Source organism: Falco punctatus, assembly GCF_963210335.1.
Source record: "Falco punctatus genome assembly, chromosome: 4".
Classification (NCBI taxonomy): Eukaryota; Metazoa; Chordata; class Aves; order Falconiformes; family Falconidae; genus Falco; species Falco punctatus.
The window spans coordinates 94,937,443-94,959,912 of NC_137583.1; the positions used below are offsets into that span (position 1 = coordinate 94,937,443).

A 22,470-nucleotide genomic window follows, 5' to 3' on the forward strand; every position below is an offset into this window, starting at 1 on the left:
ATACTCACAATAAATCCAAGTTTTTTATAGTCTCGAGTATACATAGATTTGCGTTTCTCAATACTGCCGCTACTGTTGTTAGGTTCACATTCTGCATCAAATGCAATTCTTCGGAGTTCAAATATGATATCCCGCTGAGCCTATGTTAAAACAAGGTTTAAAAAATTGGTTAAAATAGCTTACCTATCATTTTAATAACCAATACCACAAAAACTGTTTCCAAACACTGTATTCCCCCCACTGCCCAATCTTTCTTCATCTAAATTTCCTACTACATACTCAGAGAGACAGTCAGCAAGAATGACTTTGTGGTTCCCATTTTCCAAAAGTCATCACGTTTGTGGGGTTCACATGCAGATGCTTAAATGTTGACTTCCAGAAGCTGGACCCATATTAGCAAGGCCACTAACTACACACTTAATTTTAACCACAGGCATGAAACCAGAGAAGCCAAGAGATCACACACATTTCAAATTAAGCTGGTATTTAAGCACTTTGCTGGCTGAAATCAAAATGGCTCATCCCTCTGCATTCCTTTTGGCAACTGTCCATTTTTGCTAGCACAGGAATGGGCAAAGTAAGAATTACTGCAGTTACACATCACTAGAAATGTCCCAGGACAGTGATAACCACCCTATCATCAATACTAACAACACTGTGTTAGTCACTTTCTATGGAGATATGTGCTAGTCAGCTCAGTGTACATTCCTAAGAGTCAAATTTTTCTGCCTCAAATTTAAGAAGCAGGAAGGGTAAAATCCTACAGCATGATGTTACTTATGTTTACAACCATTTCGCTCTCCCACCTCCACTTCTCCAAATTATCAGCAAGTTTTAACGCAACGGCCTCTTAAAAATGAAATCAAGTTCGTCCTTGTACAGGGCCTAAAAAAAGGCCACAAAAAATAAAGCAAGGAAACACATCTTCTCTGTGGTTCATTGACTCTATATTTAATATTGAATTTCTTAGGGGAGTAAATGCCTCTTTTTGCACAATGAACAATATTTAAGCTGGTGTTTGGACACAGCGAGCAATAAACAAATGAACAACTGCTATATAGGTAACAAAAATGGGTTTTATTGTAACAAATTAACTTCAACTCTAGCATGTCAGATAGTTTTCATTTAAACATTCATTTTAGCTCTACAGAAGTACTTTTAGGAAGGACCATACATCTCTACTGCTTGTGAGAAGTGCACAAAAGAAACAAATGCTGGACTGCTGCTTGCGGTTTTAGCTCAGGATGACACCAAATTCAGTTCATGGAACTACATGCTAAGGAGAAAGGCCTGGCCATTTTTTTTTATACTTTTGCATAAGGAAGGCAATAGCCAGTACTTCTTTTAACAACCGGAAAATATAATCAAACTTCACAAAAAGCAAGCAAGCAAGAATAAATGGCATAAGTGTTCCTAGAAATGTCTTTTCCTCCAGACAAACTTTAGGTACACCAATGAGCAGCTGTCCTCTTCCTGTGCTGACCATACCATGCCAGATGTTTACCTGATCTTGTGGATCCATTTTTGTCATCATTCTGTCTTCCAGAAGGTTGAAGGTAAGTACTTGCAGAACATAAAGCTGGTGTGCCATTTCATTATTGATGGTCCTCTGTGCCCTGATAACATGCTGCAAAGAGAGACTCTGGTGAATGCCATCTTATCAGAAAATTACATCAGGCGCACTGAAGTGTTTCCATTTCTGTAAGTATGCGTTTGCTATAGCAAACCAGGACTAATGCTACTGATTTAGGCACTATGTAAGTAACTTTAAGGGACAGGATTTTACAATAACATTGCACTGAAGCCCTCTCCTTCTAGCCACTAGATAGAGCCTGTGCATATGTTGAGAAATGTCATTAAAAAAATATAAATCAATACTGAGAAGTCACTTGGAAGAAAAAATAACTCCTTACCAAAAGCATTAGACCTCTGTATAAAGAAAAACAAAACAAAACAAAACCACAAAAACAAACAGACAAAAAAAAAACAACACAAAAACAACAACAAAAAAGAGTGTAGTAAGAAAATATTTCAGAGAGTAGCTGCCTGAGCAGAAAAGTATTCAGGCTGTAAACACAACCAGCTAATGCAGTGATATAACAGGGCTACTGCTGCAGAAGTCAACATCACACCAGAATCCCAGCTCTAACAGACAACTCCGTTCTGTATGAGGAACACTGCTTAGAAATACTTCAGCATACAATGCCCCGTACGTGCAGAATTATCCCATTCAGAAAGCAGACACCAAATGAATAGGCAATTTAAAAATCCCTGGCATGCCAAAAAACATCAAGTGGTTCTATATGAGAAACTAACCCAAGCCACTGAACACTGCAGAGCATGCATAAGGAGAAAGTCATCAAGTATGAGATGGATGCAGCAGCTGACATTGTACAATTTCAGAGAATAAAAGAACTTGTTGGCCAAAAGGCTCTGGTGCATTTTATGATAGCAAATGAACACCTAGGAATATTAATCATATGCTTATACCAAATTTCTTATGAACACAAGCAGTGTAAAAATATGCCTTCTGAAACAAATCCTTGTTTTTTATATGCATCACTGAAATTACAATAGTGAATGAGTGAGGGGTTGTTTAGTCGGTTTTTTTTTACAGTGCCTAGTATCTCATAACAGAGCGAGAGCATCTTCCCTTCTTCCTTTGAAGATGTATTCTGCTCTAAAGTGAAAGGCAAAATCCCTCTGATTTTCCCTGATAGAAGGTACAAGTCTTTTACATTACATTCATTAACTTCACTTTGAGCTGTATTTCATGCTTATGTGCATATTATGACAAACTGTGTGCACCTTTGTATCAAGACAGAATGATCTGTAAAACGGAAAAACACAGAGGTGTTCAATATTGTATTTTCATTAAGAAACCAGTTTATTTGACTGAGAAAATACCCGCTCTGATCATCAGTTTTGAAACCATTCAACAACCTAAACCTTTATCTTGTATATTACAGGCTTCAAAACATACCAAAATATAAATGCAATTAAAATACATTAAGATAAAACCTACGCACACTGAAACTAGAGTCACCTTTTCTCTCTGGTAGTGAAAAATACCTTTGAAAACTATATACTTACAGTTAAGATGATGGAGCGAAGCTGCTTTTGAGCCAAAATGTTTGCCATTTCCTGATTTAGTTTAAAAAAAAATATTAAAAATTAGAGAGAAGCAGGTATTTTTAGTGCCATACCTAGAAGAACACTGACTTTAAAGGTTTTAGTCTTAAGTTTCTGCAGTGTTACTTACAAATGAAATGAAGCAGTATATCAGCTATGCAATTGTATGCATTATTTTGGGGGCCACAAACTCAGATTACTGTGAGAACAGGGGCAATGAAAGTGATAAGTATGTCAAAAGCTGAGGACTTTGGTGATTCAAAACCAGCAACAGAAGACCTCAGAAGAGACATCTGTGGGTTAAACAGTGTTTACACACACTTGTTCAAGCACAGTCTTCCCCTCTGCAAACAGCACAGAGGGAAGCACGGAATGGAAGCCAGCCAGGACTTTAAAACAAGACCTCAACGACATGCTTATTTACATTAATATGTTGACTGTTTTCAAGTCAAGTTCCCTAACTTTTACTCAATAAATCAGCCCACAATTCAGTACTGTTTCATCATAGCAAATAAACCTTCCCTCCAGTATTTTGGTAGCAATGTTGACATCGGTCCACCACTTTATCTTAAATTAACTTTTCTTTCTAGCCCTGTCTGAAGTCACTATCAAGGAGAATATGCTTTTTCTGTCATTCTTAAGCAGCTGATCCCAGCTGTCCACATTGCAAACTATCCTACAAAGCATAGGAGGGAAACCTACCCAGCATGAGAGTTCTAATCTTAACCATACCTACAAGTACATACCTCATTTTTAAGTTCCACGAATACAAAAATATATTGGTGTGTGTGATGTGGATATAGGCTAGCATATGCAATGCTTTACCGTAATTATCATCATGTAATTATTTTTAAACTCTTGTTTTCAACATGTACTATTTCAGGATTCCTATAACATTGCACACTGCTATTTAGACACTGTTTATATGTACACAATGGGTAATGTTTGTTATTAGTAGATCACTGATTGGAAATAGAGCTCATGTATCACAGCCTTACATAATACAGTGCACATAATCACATCAATGCTGACACTTGCTTAAGCACTGCCATTCTGTGCAGTTGGCACCATGTAAAAAATGTTTACATTCAGGAAAAATAAATTTTAAAAATTTCCTTCTGATCTTTGTGAGAGTTGAACAATAATATAGAGTACATGCTGGTTACTTTTACATAACAAGAAATCAGAAAACAGAAAAACTGAGGCTATTACATAAAGCATACAAAGAACTGGATTGCTGAAATATTGCTGCAGAGACAACGTAAATAAAGCAAGTGTTAGGGTGAGAACTTGTTTGCAAAAGGAAAATAATTCTAACTGCGACACAGGAGATGGTCGTGGATGTTGACTGTTTTCTTTATGCCAGATAAAGGGTGCTGCAACAGAACATGGGAATGATAAGGAAGACGGGACCAAAGACAAGAGAAGCTCAGCTTTAGCTTTTAAGCTTTTTCTGGCTGAGCAGGTTTCAACTGCACATAACAGCAAAGGAACGAATGAAGCAATTGCTTCTTCATTTGGAAATGCACAACTGAGCTGCAGGGGGAGTGCCAGGCACAGGATAGTCATGTTACAGGGAACAGACTGGCTAGTTTCATCAAAGTGCATCCACTGCTGGAAGATGGGACAGGTAAAGAATATAAGGTAGTCTGCCTTCAAGGCTAAAAAATGGAATTCTTTTATTCTACTTTTTGTAGAGGATTATCAAATTGTCACTTCTTTCTTATACCTGTAATTTTAAAAGCTGTTATTGGGATATTGGTTTTTGTCACTGGACCAAAAAGTGATAGCAGCAACAAGCTCCTTTGACAAAATCAATTACTGCATCAAAATCAACTTTGTCTCTAAGAAGACTATATGGCTATTAGCAGCTGATGGATGAACTGCCTCTTCAAAAATAAGCATTGTAGTAACAGATGAGAACATGATTTGACAAAATTTGCCATCTCACTTCCCATAGCAACATGTCTGCAAAAATGCAGACAATTGCCAAGAAAAGTTTTTCAAACATTCACAGCATTATTTCAATGCTCAAACTCCATGTCTTTTTCTGATAAACACTGTTTTAGGTTTCTCTAGATTATTTGGTCCTTGACAGCGGCAGAGGAAGGAAAGCAACCAGGGAGTCCTCATTAAAACAGAAAAAAAACTTGAACCATTTGGCTTTTTGCATTACAGAAATAGAAAAGAAAAAAAAAAAAAAAAGAGAAAAGAAAAAGAAGGAATTCAGATACCAGTATCAATTTAAATCTTTTACTTAATTGCAGTGCAGTCACCCACATTATGCCAGTCCCTGTAAAATGGCAGCAGAGAGGGTGCCAAAGCTCCTGGAATCATACAGGGTTTGGTGCAGTTTCTCACTCTTAACTGTATTAGTGGTGAGCACTGAACCTTAACTTTTGAGTACCCACTATCAGATAATTACATGAGACTGTATCACCAGTTCATTGTCTTAGAAGGACAAAATTCAGTAGACAGTATCAGTTATCCTTATCTTGAAGCTAATGGACACCTACCTTCTTCAATGTATGGTTTACTAATTAACCACAAGATAGACATAAAGAGAAACCTAACAGATTCTGACTACTTGTTATTAAAGGCTGAAGGAAATTTTCTGCAAGCGTCACAGCTATTACCCTTCAAGCCAAATCAAATCATTATATTTTCAGGATCATAAACTCCACGACTAATAATTTTGTGTCACAGCAGCAGGCACTACGGGTAAAGTGAAGTCTGCATGGCTTTGCTGCCAGCCTCACTTGATGGTTACACTCTTGGTGAAATACAGTTTTACTTGCTGGGAAAACCCTGTGATACTGTCATCTTCAGAAACACATGCCCACAAATCAATATTAAAGTCTTACCTACCTCTGAAATTGTATCTCAACTTCAAATATCACCAAACCATACTTTTCACAGAAACATAAACAGTAGCAACTATTTACAAATGTAAAGAGCGAAATCTTTGCTTTTCTTACAAGGACCTATCATAGATTTATGCCAAAATTGAAAGAAAGTTTTTATTCCAATTTTTTGTTCTTTAGGTGCCTTCTTTTCTTAATAACTAAAGACCATATTGGAGGAAGAAGGACAACGGAAAAATGGAATGGGGAAAAGAGGTGTGTGTTTGTTTTTTTTTTTAATTTAACCATGGTTTTACTTTGCCCTGTTCACAACTTTAAAGATACTTCTGAAGCAAAATAGAAGAACTAACCATTAGTGCTTTGATGTTAGTTTAAACAATCATCAGCATTTAAAAATGTAAATAAATCTAAGGAAAGTCCTTGTCAGATCTGATTAGCAGCTCTCAATGAATTTATTCTGGACACTAACACTATGTCACAAGAAGAATTACCATCACTGTTCCTGGTGACAGAAATGTTAAACAAATAAATGACTAAATCTGTTTTGACACAGGCTAATGACTTCATAAGCATGGATGAAACTTCTCTATTTCATAACACACTGCATTCCATCCTCATTTAACAGCAACTTGAAATATTTTCTTTTGAGACTCCTGATCTCTGGCACTAAAGTTAAAATAGTACACTATAAAAGTCATGAAATGCTTACATGGCAAGATATTTCCATTTTCAAAAGGAATGCACTTTTTATTAAAAAATCTGGGGGGAAACAGCTTACAAAAAAATAGCCTCGTTTTACAAGCTGTGCTGGCAAAGGGTTCAGTACAATAAATACTACAGCCAGCCACAGTCAATATGGTTCATGTAAGGTTACAGGGGACTACAAAGCACAAAAGAACGCTTAATCCCTACTAATATTGTTGCAAGATGGAGGTAGCTCCATTAGAAAGAACAATATACCAGCATAAAACAACAGAACAAGTTTCAGTCTGAATTAACTGCAGCAAAAGTTTGTCTCTGTCAACTGCAGGTATGAATATGACAGACTTTTCCTACAGATATGTAGGTATACAAGACCCAACAACTTACCTGCCTCTTGTCATCCGGTGCTTTAAGGAAGAGTGCATTTATTACTGCAATGGTGTATGTCTGGATTTCTTGGTCTGTCCTGTTTGGAATAAAATTATAAACATGAGAGAAGAACATGAATACACACAAGTTGTAGAAACTGATTTTCCAGTTGCATTACTGAAGGTAGAAGTGGAGGGACTGTTTGCATAATGTTTACCATGTAAAAGTTAGGTAATTGGCCAAAGTTGGGCATGACCAGGTTGTTTCTATTATTAAGAGACACACTCAGCATACAAGAAAGGTGGAATGAAGCACATCCTTGAAGTGCCATTGACTCAGAGAATCAGCTTCTGTCAGATGCCCAACAGCTCAAGGTAGGAAGAGGAATCTTCCCTAAAAGGTTCTGGAGATTAACGTGCCGGTATTAAAAGCTTTTCAGGTGAGTTGAAAATGCCCCAGCTGGGAGGCAAGCATAATCTTACACTATACAAAATTCATTACCCTACTAGAGCCAGTTTCCACCCATTTAACCACCGCACGTTATTGTTTAAGAAAACACCTCTCCCTTTTCAAATCTACCTTCAGCAGAAGTTGACCAATTTCTGTTTTAACACTTCCCAGAGGCTGGCAAGCAGAACAACCCCATCTGTATGCTAACAGCATTTAGCATTTTATTACAACAGGATGTTCTTCTCTTCATTCCCCACTTCCAACTACACAGGTAGTGTAGCAGGGGAGGGAAAATCAATGATCAAGCAACTCCTTAAAGCTGGTTACCAGTCATCCAGCCATTTATAGTGGATGCAGCAGCCATACAGGTGGTTGTCAGCCTTTATACAATTCCTTTTTTCTAAACGCTGTGCTTATTTGGGGAAAAAAAAGCCCATCCACCGTATCAGGTGGCAGCTGAAGACACTCACCCCTGCAGATGTGGGATCAGCTGTCCAATCGTGATCTCCTGTGCCACCTTCTGGTACAGGTCATGGCTATTGAGCACCATTGATTCCAGGATTGCTAGCGACCGTTGCAAGATAGAGATGTCTGAAGCAAATTTGTTCACATAGCTTGCTATCTACAAATTCAAACAGTAAGAGAATTTACATCTTGTCATGAAAGTGGGGAAAGGGAAGAAAGAAAACTGTGAACACGGCTCAGAAAGGCATTATTATAAAAGTAGTCTTGTCCACATACCAGGTATCGGTGAATACCTGAGAGCCATCAACCAGGCACTGCAGATACCTTCAAAGGACACTGGCACAGATTCTTCAGCTGGTGCAAATCACCAGAGATTTATGTCAATATTCATACCACTGAAATATATGCTTCAACATTATGCTATGAACATGATAAATCAGCATTAAAGAACTAGAATGGTTATACTTATTGTGAGGAAAACTTTGGGAAGGAGAAGGAGAATACTTCTCATTCCTTCCAGTAGAAATCTGTGCAGCCAGTTTCCTCTAAATAAATATCTAGGCTCAAGGCAAATGTTTCAAAAAAGAAATTCACATCTAGCTCTCTGGCGAAACACACTCTAGCAAAACATGCTTTTTTTTCCCTGCCCTGCTGTTACCAAAAACACTGAAAGCTCTCTCCAGGTTACAAACTAAAACTCTGTTGATGACTGTTTATCAGCACAACTGGTTCCATAACTCTGCCTAGAGTCCAGTTTATGCCTTAATAACTTTCACTTTTACCGCAAGCTGCCACAAACAAATGGCACGTTAATTAAAGCCAGGTCTGACCTCTGTTTTTTTGCAGTGTGGCAATGACATGCTGTGCACTCATCCGCAGGGCCAACACAGCTGTGCAGTAAGATGTGGCAATGTGTGTTCTTTCTTATGCCTCCCAGTCCACTGACACAGCTTCCCAGGAAGAAGCTTGCCTTCTGCTGTCGCAGGAAGCAAGAACTGCCTGGGTTTTCCTTGAATGCACCAATACCAGCACAGTCAAGCTGAAAGGTACCCAAGAAAGCACAGACAAACAGAAGAAATGTCGTGTGACTACAGTTATCCGCTCTTTACAGCCAAGTAACAGACTACAGCAGCCCTGTCTCAAGTTTGTTGCATTCCTTCCAGGAAACTTAAAGTCCAGGTGCTTCTTCAGCACTCTTACTTCAAGCCACTAATGTGATTGATTATATTGTTTCTGATTCTGGATGTTTGCTTAGACCTTGGCGTCATTTTCATTTTGTAGGAAGAAAGGCATGCCTATGCTTAGAAAAGCTGCCTAGCTGCCTGTAAAATTCACAGTCAAATACCGACATGTGGACAACTACATTATTTTGTACTTGCAGCATTCTGAGTAGTACTGAAAGAGCAAAATACCTTTTCTGCAACTTTGGTTGGAGACAAGGGAAAAGGGACAGATTTTTCTTCTTCTGATCTATTGCAGCCCTACTGTTTGCTCTACAACTTAGTTTGCATTACCACAACAGGAACATGCTATGCAGAATATAACTCTGTTCAGGGAATACATATTGTCTTTACAGGAAATGGAGAACCAACGCATGCATGCATAGAGAATAAGAGGAGAGAAGCAAGAATTAGCCCTTCTCTACTCTGGACTTTCAGTATCTGCTACCTGCAAGTCCTGAGCCCAAGTAATATTTACATTAGTATATGATGCACATTGTGCTGTTACGAATCATAGAATCATGAACAGTTTGGGTTGGAAGGGATCTTAAAGATCATCTAGTTCCACCACCCGCCTGCCATGTGCAGGGACACTTCCACTACATCAGGTTGCTCCAAGCCCCATCCAGCCTGACCTTGAACACTACCAGGGATGGGGCATCAACAGCTTCTCTGGGCAACCTATGCCAGTGCCTCACCACCCCCACAGTAAAGAATAAATATCTAATCTAAATCTACCCTTTTGCAGTTTAAAGCCATTGCCCCTTGCCCTATCACTACAGGCCCTTGTAAAAAGTCCCTCTCCAGCTTTCCTGTAGGCCCCCTTTAAGTACCAGAAGCTGCTATAAGGTCTCCCCAGAAGTTTGTCTTCTCCAGGCTGAATAACCCTAACTCTCAGCCTGTCTTCACAGGAGAGGTGCTCCAGCCCCCTGATCATTTCTGTGGCCCTCCTCTGGACTTGGTCCAACAGGTCCTTCTTATGTTGGGGCCCCAGACCTGAAAGCAGTACTCCAGGTTGGCTCTCATGAGGGCAAAGTAGAGAGAAAGAATCACCTCCCTCGACCTACAAGCTGTATCTCAGAAGCACTGTACTACCCTGCCTCTCTTAATAGTAATCCAGTTGTGGTTTTGGTGCATTGCAGCCAGAGCTGCCAGATGTCCAGAAGGCCCACAATATAGGCAGTGTATGCACAGAGCAACTCTGCACTGCTCAGACAATAAACCAATTGCACTTTGGAAGCCTCAGTCATCAGGCATCCACGGATCAACTGTGCAGCAGGAATACAGTATGTCCAGACTGTGCCCCAACTTGTCAGACTGCTGCCACCATTCTTTTTAGAAGCCCTGACATGTATGAATTATTCTTGGTGCAACAGCTCCTTCACATGGTATTTCAAGTGGCAGTGTAAATGCTTCACTGGGATATAACATATTCATATCAGTAGCCTGCAGAAATGCAACAGTATAGATAACAAACCTCAGTCTAGGAAATGCTGCCTTACACGTATTTCTTCTTCTGACCCTGGACCGTAAAGTCTTTTAATCATAAACACAAACCCAAGGTATGAGGCTGGCTTGTGTGCTTAAAAGCCTGTAACATATCACACTGAACATACATGTAAAACACCTCCCAGGTAACTTGCGCATCAAGCTATGTATATTTATAATCACCTTGCTGAAGCATGAAGTCTGGTCGGAAATAATAGGCTTGTCTACCCTGATAAAGGAGGCACGCCAGTTCCAGAGTGAGCAAAATTAGATTAAAAAGAAATTCTATTACCATACTTTAAATTCTGGATGTGGAAAAAACCCCATACCCTTCTTGAAAAGAGACAAGAATCAATAGGAGTTCAAATTTGTGGTATGTGCTGTTCCCTGCTTACTGAGCACCACACACAGGGAGGGCTTTCAACATCCAAAAATAGTCCTGCACTCGTTTATCAAAAATTCTGATGATAAAAATAATGCAAGCTCACAGAAATACAACCTCTCCTCCCGAAATAAGCAACTTCATTGCTTTGCACTTTTACATGAAAACCATGGGTGTGTCTCATTAAGGATAAAACTATTTCTTCAGCAAAATACCTCAATATCTGTGTAGCCCTATCAGGTCATATATAGCCACATACAAAAGAAGTGGCTGGGTGTTTAACTTCCTATCTCATTTCAAGGGAAATGAGATATCCGAATGCTTTTACACATTCAGCCCCAGTGCTCTGCTGAAAGAGCAACTAAACATGTAAAATGAGGGTAGATGAGCATCCTATAGCAAACTAAACTACATCATCAGACTTCTTTTCCTGTTTCAGGACCACTTAAAGAACAGGAAAGAATCCAAAAATTAAACCCCAAAAAATTAAAAGCAAAACAAAACAAAAACAACCCAAAGAACCCCAAACAAAATAAACCATGCCACCAACAAAACACATGCAGGGAAAGAACAGTGAAGGAAACAGATCTGATTTTCTGAGCTGTGGTATGCTCATTAGTTATTTGCCTGGACCACTCTGATGTCAGAACTGTACAGAAAAATCTGGCAGTTTTGTTCTTCTTTAAGTCCTAATGCACGGTAAACTTTTAAAGTGTGCATCTCATTTTCAAGTCAGGAACTAGAGTTGTGCTTGACTACAGAAAAACCAACTGACAGTTGAGAGACACAGACATACTTTCCTTACTGCCAACCCCTTTTTCTGCACAGTACATTTTAGATGGCACAGTAAACAGTTCAGGGAGGTTGATTCTGCATCACATGGCTATGAAACAGCTATTATATAAATAATTCTAAGAGATATCTCAGACCTATCTCAACCATACTACAAACTTCACTTCTCTTCTTGTGGGAACTATAGATGAGAGTACCACATTTGCGTAGTGTATTTTGATATCCAGTTACCATGACATTTTCTAAGAACTGGGCATCCAAATCCTTTAGGCAACTATGGAAGCTGGAAATAAACTATATTGTCATAAGCAAGAAAAAGGTCTTGAGAGAATCCTACATATCATAAGGAAGTTTTTTCCAATTATGCTGTTTTCCCTTAAGATAAGGAGCAAAGCTCTACTTGAAAGTGTCAATTCTTATTTGCAGCACTTGGAATAGCAGACTTCGTATACCTAAAGGATAGGAGGGAAACTGCGTCCAACACCAAGCAGTTAGTCATTAGAAGAAGTTAAGAGGTCTCCTTTGAGCTCTCCTCCAAGCTCTAAACTTTAAGTTAGAAAACTATTCAAGAAAAAAGTTCAGATTAGCTCCTCCTCATTTCAGATTGGCTTCACGGCTTAACATGAAAGACAGCTTCAAAGGGCAGAAGCACTTGATTGCAAAGTCCCCCTCAGCTAGCAGAAACTTATCGGCTCCCTTATCCATCCTGTCAACCACTTGAGCAAGCCCATCAGCAACGTCAAGTGGCCTGTCAAAAGCCAAGGTCACAGAAGCAAGTGGGAATAAAGCTGTAGAGTACCATCAGAGAGACATAGTCCAAAGGTGCTCCTTCAGGTCAGCCCCTGGCCCACAGAGCCCCAGTGAGGGCTCTGTTGTGCTGGCTCCCAACTGCATGGCAGGTCAGGACACATCTGTGCCTACTTCATCTACATTTGTCATTCTTTGTCCTTCTGTTTCTCTTTATAATCAGCCTATTCTTTTCCTTGGTCCCTTTCTTGTCCACCAGTTTCACTTTTGGTTTTTACTGGCCAATTTTGGTTTTCATAGGTACTTGTGAGAATGCTTTTGTTTGTGTTCTTTGTTTTTTAAATTGGGTCCCTGTCCAGGGAAACCTATGGAAGTGCCAGACAGAAGAGATAGATGAGCCATTAACAGGGGTGCAGACAGCACTTTCTTCTGTAGTTACTATACAACCCACAGGGCAAAAGATGCTGACTACCCTTTCGAGTCACTAACAAAGCAGATTGATTTAAACTCATTTTAGCAAGTTTCTTCATACCCTTCTTACCAGGCTCCCCTAGAAAATAAGGCATGCTGGGCTTGACCTTGTATCATGAAGTTAGTTAAAAACCAGTTGCACTATTTTCTTTGCCATGAAAAGATAACAATAATCATCATTATAATATTTTTGGACTGCAAGATTGGCCAAATCAAAAAAGAGTCCAAAAACCTGATCAATTATACTAATTTTTCTTACAAATAGCATCTGTCATTTTTAATGACCAAAACTGAGTGTTGATATCTAATGCTCTTTTCGTAATTTATTCTTTGTCACTTTTGGCAACAGAAGTACATTTGTACTTTCCCTTAGTGGCAGAAATTTTCTAACCAAAGTTAAATTAAAAGTCTTCACTCTGACACATTCTGCTAAAAAGAAGATATCTTTGCCACAGGTTATGTTCTTTCCATTAATACCTCTGCTACTATTTTTGTGAAGTAACTCAGATATCTTTTCAAACTGTGCAAACGCACTTTAACTTAAGTTCTGAGTTCAATCTGGGTTGAAAATTCCTTGTAAAGAAGGGGGGTGTGGGGGGTGTCCACAGTAAATGAAAAGGGTTAAATCAGTAACAAAACTTTTTCTGAAGTCTATTAAATCTCTGTACTTAAAAAGTACTCCTGCGTTTCTGCTGCTTTTGTGCATCTCCTACATGTAAGAAAATTAAAAAATATTGCAAATCATGGAAAGATCTCTTTCAAAACCACAGACCTCAGCTGCAAGATTGGGAGGGGTGGCAGAGTTCAACTTGATAAACTTAGTAGATAACAGCTTAATTTTCATTTGTAAAGTAATTCATTTCTCTTCCTCCCATACCCCCAGAGGAAACATTTCAGTGCTGTTTTTATTTTAATTTAAGTCAAAATACTAATTTTTGCTTTAACTGCATGGTATCTGCACAGGGAGGTCACACTGTAATTGAGCAAGCAATTTCTTGTGCAATGAGCCTAATACAGTGTTGATCCCACTTCATTCCTATTGATTTCTGTAGAAGCTGGGCCAGATCCTGCAACTACAAATATTTATAGTTTGAAATAGCACTTCAATCCCATTGTCAGGTAACTTTTTGACCATAATGTACCAGGAAGGGGCAGGGGAAGGAACGGAACCAAACCCAAGCCCATGACTCACCTCAAAATTTTAAACTGATATAGAACAGATAGCATTGATTACGAATTTACCTTTTTAATGAATGCCACAGAGAATGTATCCCACGATACAATCCCATGATCCATCAGCTCAACAAATGCAGTCAGTGTAAAGGACAACATATCTCCAAAGCTGCAAGAGACAGGAGTCATGACAACATTTACCAGTAATGCAGCAGGGCAATGACCAAGGGAACAAAGCAGCAGGAAGCTTTTAGAAAGGCAGGAAAATTAAGCCAGTTATGGATTAAGAGGTAGCAGAAGAGCAAGAGAGGCCGTGCAACAGACAGTCTCTAAAACATTTTAGCATGGACATCAGGAACAGTCACCTGGAAGAAACCAATTTTGTAAGAGAAGTAGTCACCCCCAAGAGCACACCACATGCAATGCTCAAGGAAATCAGATAGCTCAAATTAAGCTTTGCTTATTTAGATCTAGCAGAAGAAAAGACGACCTTTTTTCTTAGCAACTTATGGAAGTGCTCCTGATTGAAGGTCATACAGAAGCGCCACGTTTTGGTACCTCTGCACTAAGCAGATTGGCAGAAAGTCAGTGGATTGTTTGTTCCTTCTCTTACAAGGAAGCAAATATATTTTTAAAATGCACCAGAAGAGATTATATATTGAGCAGGAATTTCTTGATAGTTAATGCCTCAGTTCCTTTCTTTGAACCTGAAGATGCATCTCCTCTTGTTTACCTATGGGCAACCATGTCAAGCAAATTGGAGAATTCCCATAGTTTATCCAAGCATGCAGCTCAAATTACTTAGGGTTTGCAGGCCACTACACTGCATTTTACACCTGTAAATTTACACCTGTAAATTTGAGATTCAATGCATCTTTGTACGAACTCAGCTAAATTCAAAACGTGTTTAAACTCAACAGAAATAAAATTTTCTAACCTGACTAGTTGCACAGGAATTTTCCGTGTTAAAAAACACCTTTTAAAGATTAGCTTCATTTCTATATATAGTCAGGGCACTGAACAGTCAGCAGCCATAACGATTTCAATGAAGCCGTTCAATGAAGTAACTGCTCAATACAAGCAGCAGTGCACAGAGCCCAAAATGAAGCTGCGTAATTACCTTTCAGGGCATGCCAAACCGCCTGCAAGGTACTCAGCCACTAAGCCATTAACAAGCATAAGCATACAATCAATCTAAACAGCATGAATAGTCCCAGTGATTTTAATGCAACAGCTTACCTAATAAAAAGATAAAAGTAAAAAACCTCTGTCAGATTGGAACTGTAACACTCAGTATGTTGAAAACCTGAGTCTAATACTATACCCATAGTTAAGCAATGTAATCAGTAACCCTTACTCTGTGATATGCTCTCCTACTAACCTGCACCAGCCCAACACAAGGAAGTGAGCATCCACTCAGCTGGAAGACAGTTACAGCAGTACAGAGAGGCAGAAAATTGTTTTCAATGTAGCAATTCCAAGAGCCAGTTTATTTGAGTTGATACAATCTGCCAATTAGGGATTTCTGATGGTGAGATGCAGCCCTTAGTGGCCCCTTCATTTAAGAAAGGAGCTCTTGTTCATCAAAACTCCACAGATGCCCTCTATTAAAAATAAATTTGCCATTCTTGACATTTTAGTAGTAAAACCAAACAAAAACCCCAAAACACAACTTTCTCTTCCACAGTAAGGAAGGGTATCCACAGTGGCTTTGATTATTTATGACAAAATGAAAAAATTACATTAAAGAGCAAACAAGAAAAGTACAGTGTCTTTAAAAGAATGGACCATAATTCTGCAAGAAATATTTTGTTCAGGGAATACATGAGCTGGAAGCTTTGCATTTTGTTTGGGGGGTAGGGGCATTGCTTTTGTTTACTTGTATTTTAATACTGCAAATCTTTTAAGAATTAAATTAGACGTAAAATGTCATCATTAGGCATTCCAAATAACCAAGGATTTCATAACAGGACAACAATAAGACTCTGCAGGAAATTTAATCAGCTCCAGTCCTGTCATCTTCCCAATCCATTCTTTTTGCATAAAATGGTTATTTATAAAGCCACAAATAAAAGAGCACCCTAAGAAAGGCTTCCTTCAAAAAGCTTGTACCAAATTCTCATGCATCTTCATGACAGAATACTTCCACAAATATATGCAATTCTGGTATTTTAAGATGCTAGACTAAATTAGGCTCAAATTAAACAAAAACAAAACCCAAACAACAAAAAATACGATAGACCATATAGATTGAAAAATAGATTAAAATACCTCTCCCCGCATTAAACTAAGCACATAATCTCTCTCCCATATATTTTCTTATATATTGTTTAAAAATTTAGTCAATTAACCTGTATTTAGTACATATATACTCTTCTATAAACTAATTGTACATGAAAGCTAATCCCCATTAACAATGGGTATGGTTTAGAAGGATTACTTAAACTGTATTAAACCTGTATATGGACATTCACCTTTAGAACAGCAGTGGCTGCAATGTAAAGGAATTAAATTAACCTGAATTCAACAGTCTCATTTACTCTTCTCACCAAAGCTACTGATTAATCCTGCCAATTAATCCAGCCTCCTCCACAGCTTTGGAGGGAAAACTAGGTTAATGAAGCTGAAAATACTGGTATTAATGTATAAACCTGGTTTTAGTAGATGTGACAATGATACAACCGTTTGTGATCAAGAAAGCGAAAATATTTTTGCACTTAAAATGATCAGACACCTCACCAGGTGTCACTCCAGTGACACTGCTTCCAATATTTAATGAGTGAAGAGGTACAACACTGGGACTAATCAAGCAGCAAGAAATACTCCAACTCTATATATTATGCAGCACCACACAGATGTAGTATGTATTTTAAAAATACACATATGTACCTACACACACGTGTCTAAGTGGCATCGCAAAAGTCAAGAGCCAGGCTTAAAGGATAAGCATTTGGAACAGCACAGCTAGAGATGAAAGCAATCTCCAGGGTAACTACAGCAAGATAAGGATTAAAGTATCTGGAGGGGTAAGGGAGTGTTGTTGATTCATAGTTATGTGTTTAAACACAAGCAGATAGGTAGAAATAGGCTTCCAAGCAATTCACTTCAAGACACATGCACAGACACACTCATACTATTAAGACTGGCAGATAGAATAGACACTAGAAATTTCAAGGGAATCAAAGCTTGTTCATAAAAGTAGTAATCTGAGAAAACAGATGGTAGGAGCTGTTTAACTCAAAATCTCAGTGACTGTTTTAGTCATACAAAAAGTCTGAAATATAATGGGGCCTCTTTGCCTCTTTCTTCATAAAATCTTTTTACACTAACCCACAGCATCAGGCACAACAGTTCTGTAAATATCTAACCCTTGCTGCTCTGGCAAAATGACCTCATAGTTTGAAGGTGCTTTTTAATGTGTGTCATTGCAGCAAAAAGGGAAAAATGATCCGAAAGATGCACTGTGTAATTGCAATTTCATCTCTCGCTAACACTGACATTTTAATGATCTATGCTCTTAGGCAAGCTACTTGTAAAATCCCTCCTGAACACTGTTCAGGGCTCTGGCTCTTAGGCAGGGGCACCTTACACTGGGACAGCTGATGGAAGTTTCCCCACTCTCTGCTGACTCCCCTTTACTAACCACCGTTGTAAGGATGGGTGAGCTGGTTTGCTCTTGGCAAAAGCCTCTTAAGCAGCAGAAAGCTGTGATCTGCAATGCCATCAGGTGTCCCAGCGTGAGCCGTTCCAGTGTGGATGGATGACCATGCTCTGATCCACAGTGCCTCAACCTCTCTGACAAACCTGACTGAAAAGTAAGTCAACGTTCACATTTCACATCTCTAGGGTAATATCAGGTCAAAGCCTGTTAATTTACATTCCTAAAATTTTCCTGCATGATTACTTTAAGAAATGATGAAAAAAACCCAAGCTTCCACATATTTTGGTATTATATTTTTCTTTCCTAAAAATAAAAATTACAGGAATGTGCATGTGACCCTGACTACCACACCTGTCTCTCACCTGCCTTCCTAGTTATCACTTCTACATGCTAAACCATCTTTTTATTATGTGTGCTAAGTAATCCTCAGATGTATATTCAGAACTGATATTTTGAAAGATGCCTAAAGCAATTTGGATTTCTTATCAAAATATATCAATAAATAAAATAAATTTGAGCACCCAAATCCCGTAGATGTTTTCGGGGGGGGGTGGGGGGTGGGGGTGGGGGTGGGGTGAGAAAAAAGAAAATCTCAATGCATCTTTAACACATGTACCAAGATGAACATTTTATTGCTGTTGTAGAGGGAATAATACTCAGCTGTTCAAATGATTCTTTACATTGAGTTAATTAGCCAGGCTCTGCTGTCATCAGGTAATAAAATAATAATAATTAAAAAAAAAATCAAAACCAATCCATACCAATATAAGTTTTTATAAAGCTAGGTGGACTGTCGCATGTTTTATATGACAAAAGTTGCATAGAAGAACCTGGAAATAAACTGTTGTTTGTCTGTCACAACCAGGACACAGCCATCAGTCCATTAGGACTGGAAGCCAGAGACAGTACATCTTTACACAAACCATTTTTCATGGGCTAAACAGAACCAAAGCTGATCTCTAATCGTGAAGAGGGAAGACAGCAAACAAACAATTTTAACTGGGCAGGAGGCAACTAGAGAGTAGCAGCTGCCTACTTCCACATACAGGAGTTAAGGAATCGGTTAACTTTTAAGTCGCTTATCATTCAGCAACTGTGCTCACAGCCCAATACTGGGCAGCTGAAAGGCTTGACATCATTGAGGTCAACATCAAAGAGTAAGAACAGCTTTTTAAGTTAGAGTTGTCAAGAATAAATGGCCATGAATAAATTTAAACAGGGGAGCAGCATATATCTAATCATCAGAGGACAAGAGCTGTGGAAAAGCCATGGGGGCAAGAACCTAACTAAATCTAAAAGGAAGACTGATGATGCAGCAGGATGCTTTGCAAGCACAGTGTGAACAAGTACCTTTTTTTATTGCTACGGCTCTTCTTCATTGCTTCTACACTGCCTTGTTTCTTCAAGTAACCTTTCCAAGGGCAAAGCTAAGCCACCATCAAATTAAACTAGGAGCAATTCACACCTACGTGGTACTTACTCAGTACAGCTGAAAATGACTGAACAACCTGCGGGGTAGCTGCCCCTGTTTTTCTAGGTGATTACAGAAAATGCACTTAACTGCCACACTGCAATTGGCAGAGAATTTTTTGTTGTTTTTTGTTTTGTTTTGTAATGTGCCAAGTACCACTGAAATATTTCTCTGTGGTACAGTTTAACTGCATTCATTAAAACGGATCAGCCCTACTAATCTTAAACCACTTGCATTCCAAAAACCTGAAATAGCTTTGTACCACTGGTATCAGGGCTTCTCTAAGCTTGCAAATTAGCTCTGATTAAAGAAAGCAAGCTGCAAATTTAAACAGAACTGTAACTATTCTTGAACAAATCCAGGTGTAGATACTCTTATTATGGAGTATGACTAAATCTACTCTCAGGTACATTAAACATTTGTCTGCATGGGAAACTAGCCCAGAGGAACTATTACACTCTGGTTCTTCATAAAGATGTGATTAGAATTGCCTTTTCTCTTATTCCCCATCTTTTAAATTTCTGGGTTTGCTCATTTCATGGTAATTGCCTTAAAAGGACCAGTTTTTCTTAAAAGACCAGGAATAACTGCACAGGAAAAACATCACTGCCCAATCAGCATGGTTTGACTATAATTCAGTAATGCAATGCAAAGTTCAATTAATAGAGTTGTTTCATGGGAATAATTTCTTTTTTAAAATCCAAGTATTAGCCAACATGGGATAATAAAATGGGAACCCCTAAAACTGAAAAGACAGACAAAAAGAAACTCAGTATTTTAGAAGAACCTCCTTCAATGGATAAAGCTATTAAACAAGGCCCCTCTGTGAAAATCAGGTTTTAATTAAGTCAGGCTATCACATGCAAGCTACCAGAGATAAAATGAAATACTGGCACTTCATGAAATATGTCGTCCTGTAAATCAAAAGTATTTTTTTTTAATTAGCATTTGGTTTCTTTAAGTTTATTTAGTCAAGATGACAGCAGGTGGAGGCTGCAAAGTTTGAAAGTTTAGTTTAGGTCATTATATCAAGCTCTGTGGGTTTTTTTATAGTTCTTGTTTCATTGGGCCTTTTCCCATTAATATATGGGTAAAAAAATAGTCAGGATGTTCAGCAACTACACACACAGAGCACTAGTGTATACACTTTACCTTCAAAATGCCAGCTTCCAGAACTATTGGCTTTGTGTCCTGACCAATGGCTCTGGTATCTTTTTTGGTACAAGTCCTAAATTAAAAAAATTGTGTTATTTTATTTGTATCATTTCATGTACTACTGATGGAAATAAAAATCTTAAACTGTGTGTCCCCATGTAAACTAAGGTTTCTACTGGCAGGATTAACTTCCAAAATTAGAATAAACTTCAGGCACACACTTTCTTTACTATTGTATACACTGATGTGCTATATTTACACTAATCAGTAAGAATTCTCTTAAAGTGGGTAACGCCTTGTTCCCAGAAATAAACTAAACTGTGTAAAATAAAAAAAAAATTTATTCAGATGATCAGTATGATCAGGTTCAAAAACCAGGGTGCCATGCAACTATAAGTCAGTGGTTTAGTACTGTCTTGAGGACAATCACATAATTTAATGTATAGAAGCCTATAGGATAACAGAATCTAGGAGCAAAGAGATGCTGAAGGAGTGTAACTATTCTTCCACAAAGAACTATTTTCACAGCACTGAAGAAAACCCCACCATCTAAATGCACAGGAGGTACCTTGTTTTGGCAGGTGTGATGCTGCCAAGAATTCTGAAAGCCTCATGCCATTTTCATCATTTTCCTCAGAATGTAAACTTTGCTGTTATGAAACAAGTTACTTTGTATTAGGTTAGGAAAGCGAAAGTAGAGGAAGGATTTAAGTTTCCTGCCAAATCTATGCTTACTGTCTAATTTATTTTTTAGGCAATGATTTAAAAATGAGTGTTTCAGAACTTGGTTTACAGCAGCTTTGTGAAAGTATGATTTAGTCTGGATTCAGAAGGGGAGCTGCACTTCCTGCATGATAAACTACATCAAGCTCTCAGAGTGACAGAATAATTGATTAATTATTCTTTTGCTTCCTTGGGGTTTAGCTATACTTGACATGTCAAATTTGCAAGCCAATCAAGATAACAGAGTATCTCTTGGAGTCTAAATTTATCAAAGCCTACAAAAGCTTGCGCTTAACTTGAAGCACATAGAAGTGTTCCATTCAAAATCACCAGGGAAATAAGTGTGCTTCTGAACTTCCTGATGTGAGGCCCTTTACTATACCGTGGTTTTCCTTTATGTATACTTCTGCAACAATTAGCATTACCTGGGACCAGCAAATAATAGGAATTCAAACTGACACAATGACTCTTACTTTCATCTCTCTAACATCAATGATTAAAATTGCCTACTATCAATCACGTAAGCCAGACAAATTTAAGAGGGGAATTGGGGAAGGCGGGGAAATTATTCATTTGCTCAAATTAAAAAATAAAGCAAAACAAAAGCCTTACTTCAGAAACAGTAGAAGCCCCTGCAGAAGTTACAGAAATGAAGCACTCATTCCACAAGCAAAGCAAAAAAAGTCTTCATCAGAAAATTTTAACAGGCATCAAAGAGCAGAAAACAGAGAAGGTCAAAGACTTGCTGAATGAATATGCACAGTTGTATTTACGTATAAAGATTAGCGCAAGGGCCTGAACGCAGTCATGCAAAAGAAGAGGTAGTGGGCAAGGTAATGATCTAATCAGGTTCTTACCAGGGCTTCATTATCTTCTGCAATTTCTGATATCGTCTGCAAAATTAAAACTTGCACGTGAGGAGACACACTTTAAACATCTGTACTCTATTTACCTATGCATACACACACATATACTTGATTCTTAAAATTTAAAAAGACATACACAGTAAGAGGCAGTTAATTGCTAACAATTTGCTGTGAATAGAAACAGTTCAGTAAACTCAAAATTAATTTCAAATATTTGTTCAGAATACTTCTGTTAACTTCTGTTAGGAAAAAAAGCAGAAGAGGAAAGAAGTTGACAGGGGAAATATATCAGATTTCTCTAAAACCTGTTTCTCTTCACCATTAAAGTGTATCTAGGCA

At 38.3% G+C, this 22,470-nt stretch overlaps 1 protein-coding gene across 4 annotated transcripts in view; it reads right to left on the reverse strand.

Annotated features, from left to right (window-relative positions):
- Nucleotides 1-22,470, reverse strand: part of ELMO1 (engulfment and cell motility 1) — a 311,558-nt gene that overhangs the window by 191,455 nt on the left and 97,633 nt on the right. For all 4 annotated transcript variants that reach the window (XM_080383306.1, XM_080383308.1, XM_080383305.1 and 1 more), the window contains 7 exons: nucleotides 22,123-22,158; nucleotides 14,325-14,424; nucleotides 7,988-8,139; nucleotides 7,086-7,164; nucleotides 3,094-3,144; nucleotides 1,505-1,627; nucleotides 9-140 (listed from right to left, as the gene is read on the reverse strand). In XM_080383306.1, coding sequence (XP_080239432.1) covers nucleotides 9-140; nucleotides 1,505-1,627; nucleotides 3,094-3,144; nucleotides 7,086-7,164; nucleotides 7,988-8,139; nucleotides 14,325-14,424; nucleotides 22,123-22,158 — 673 coding nt within the window. The remainder of the gene's footprint in view (nucleotides 1-8; nucleotides 141-1,504; nucleotides 1,628-3,093; nucleotides 3,145-7,085; nucleotides 7,165-7,987; nucleotides 8,140-14,324; nucleotides 14,425-22,122; nucleotides 22,159-22,470) is intronic.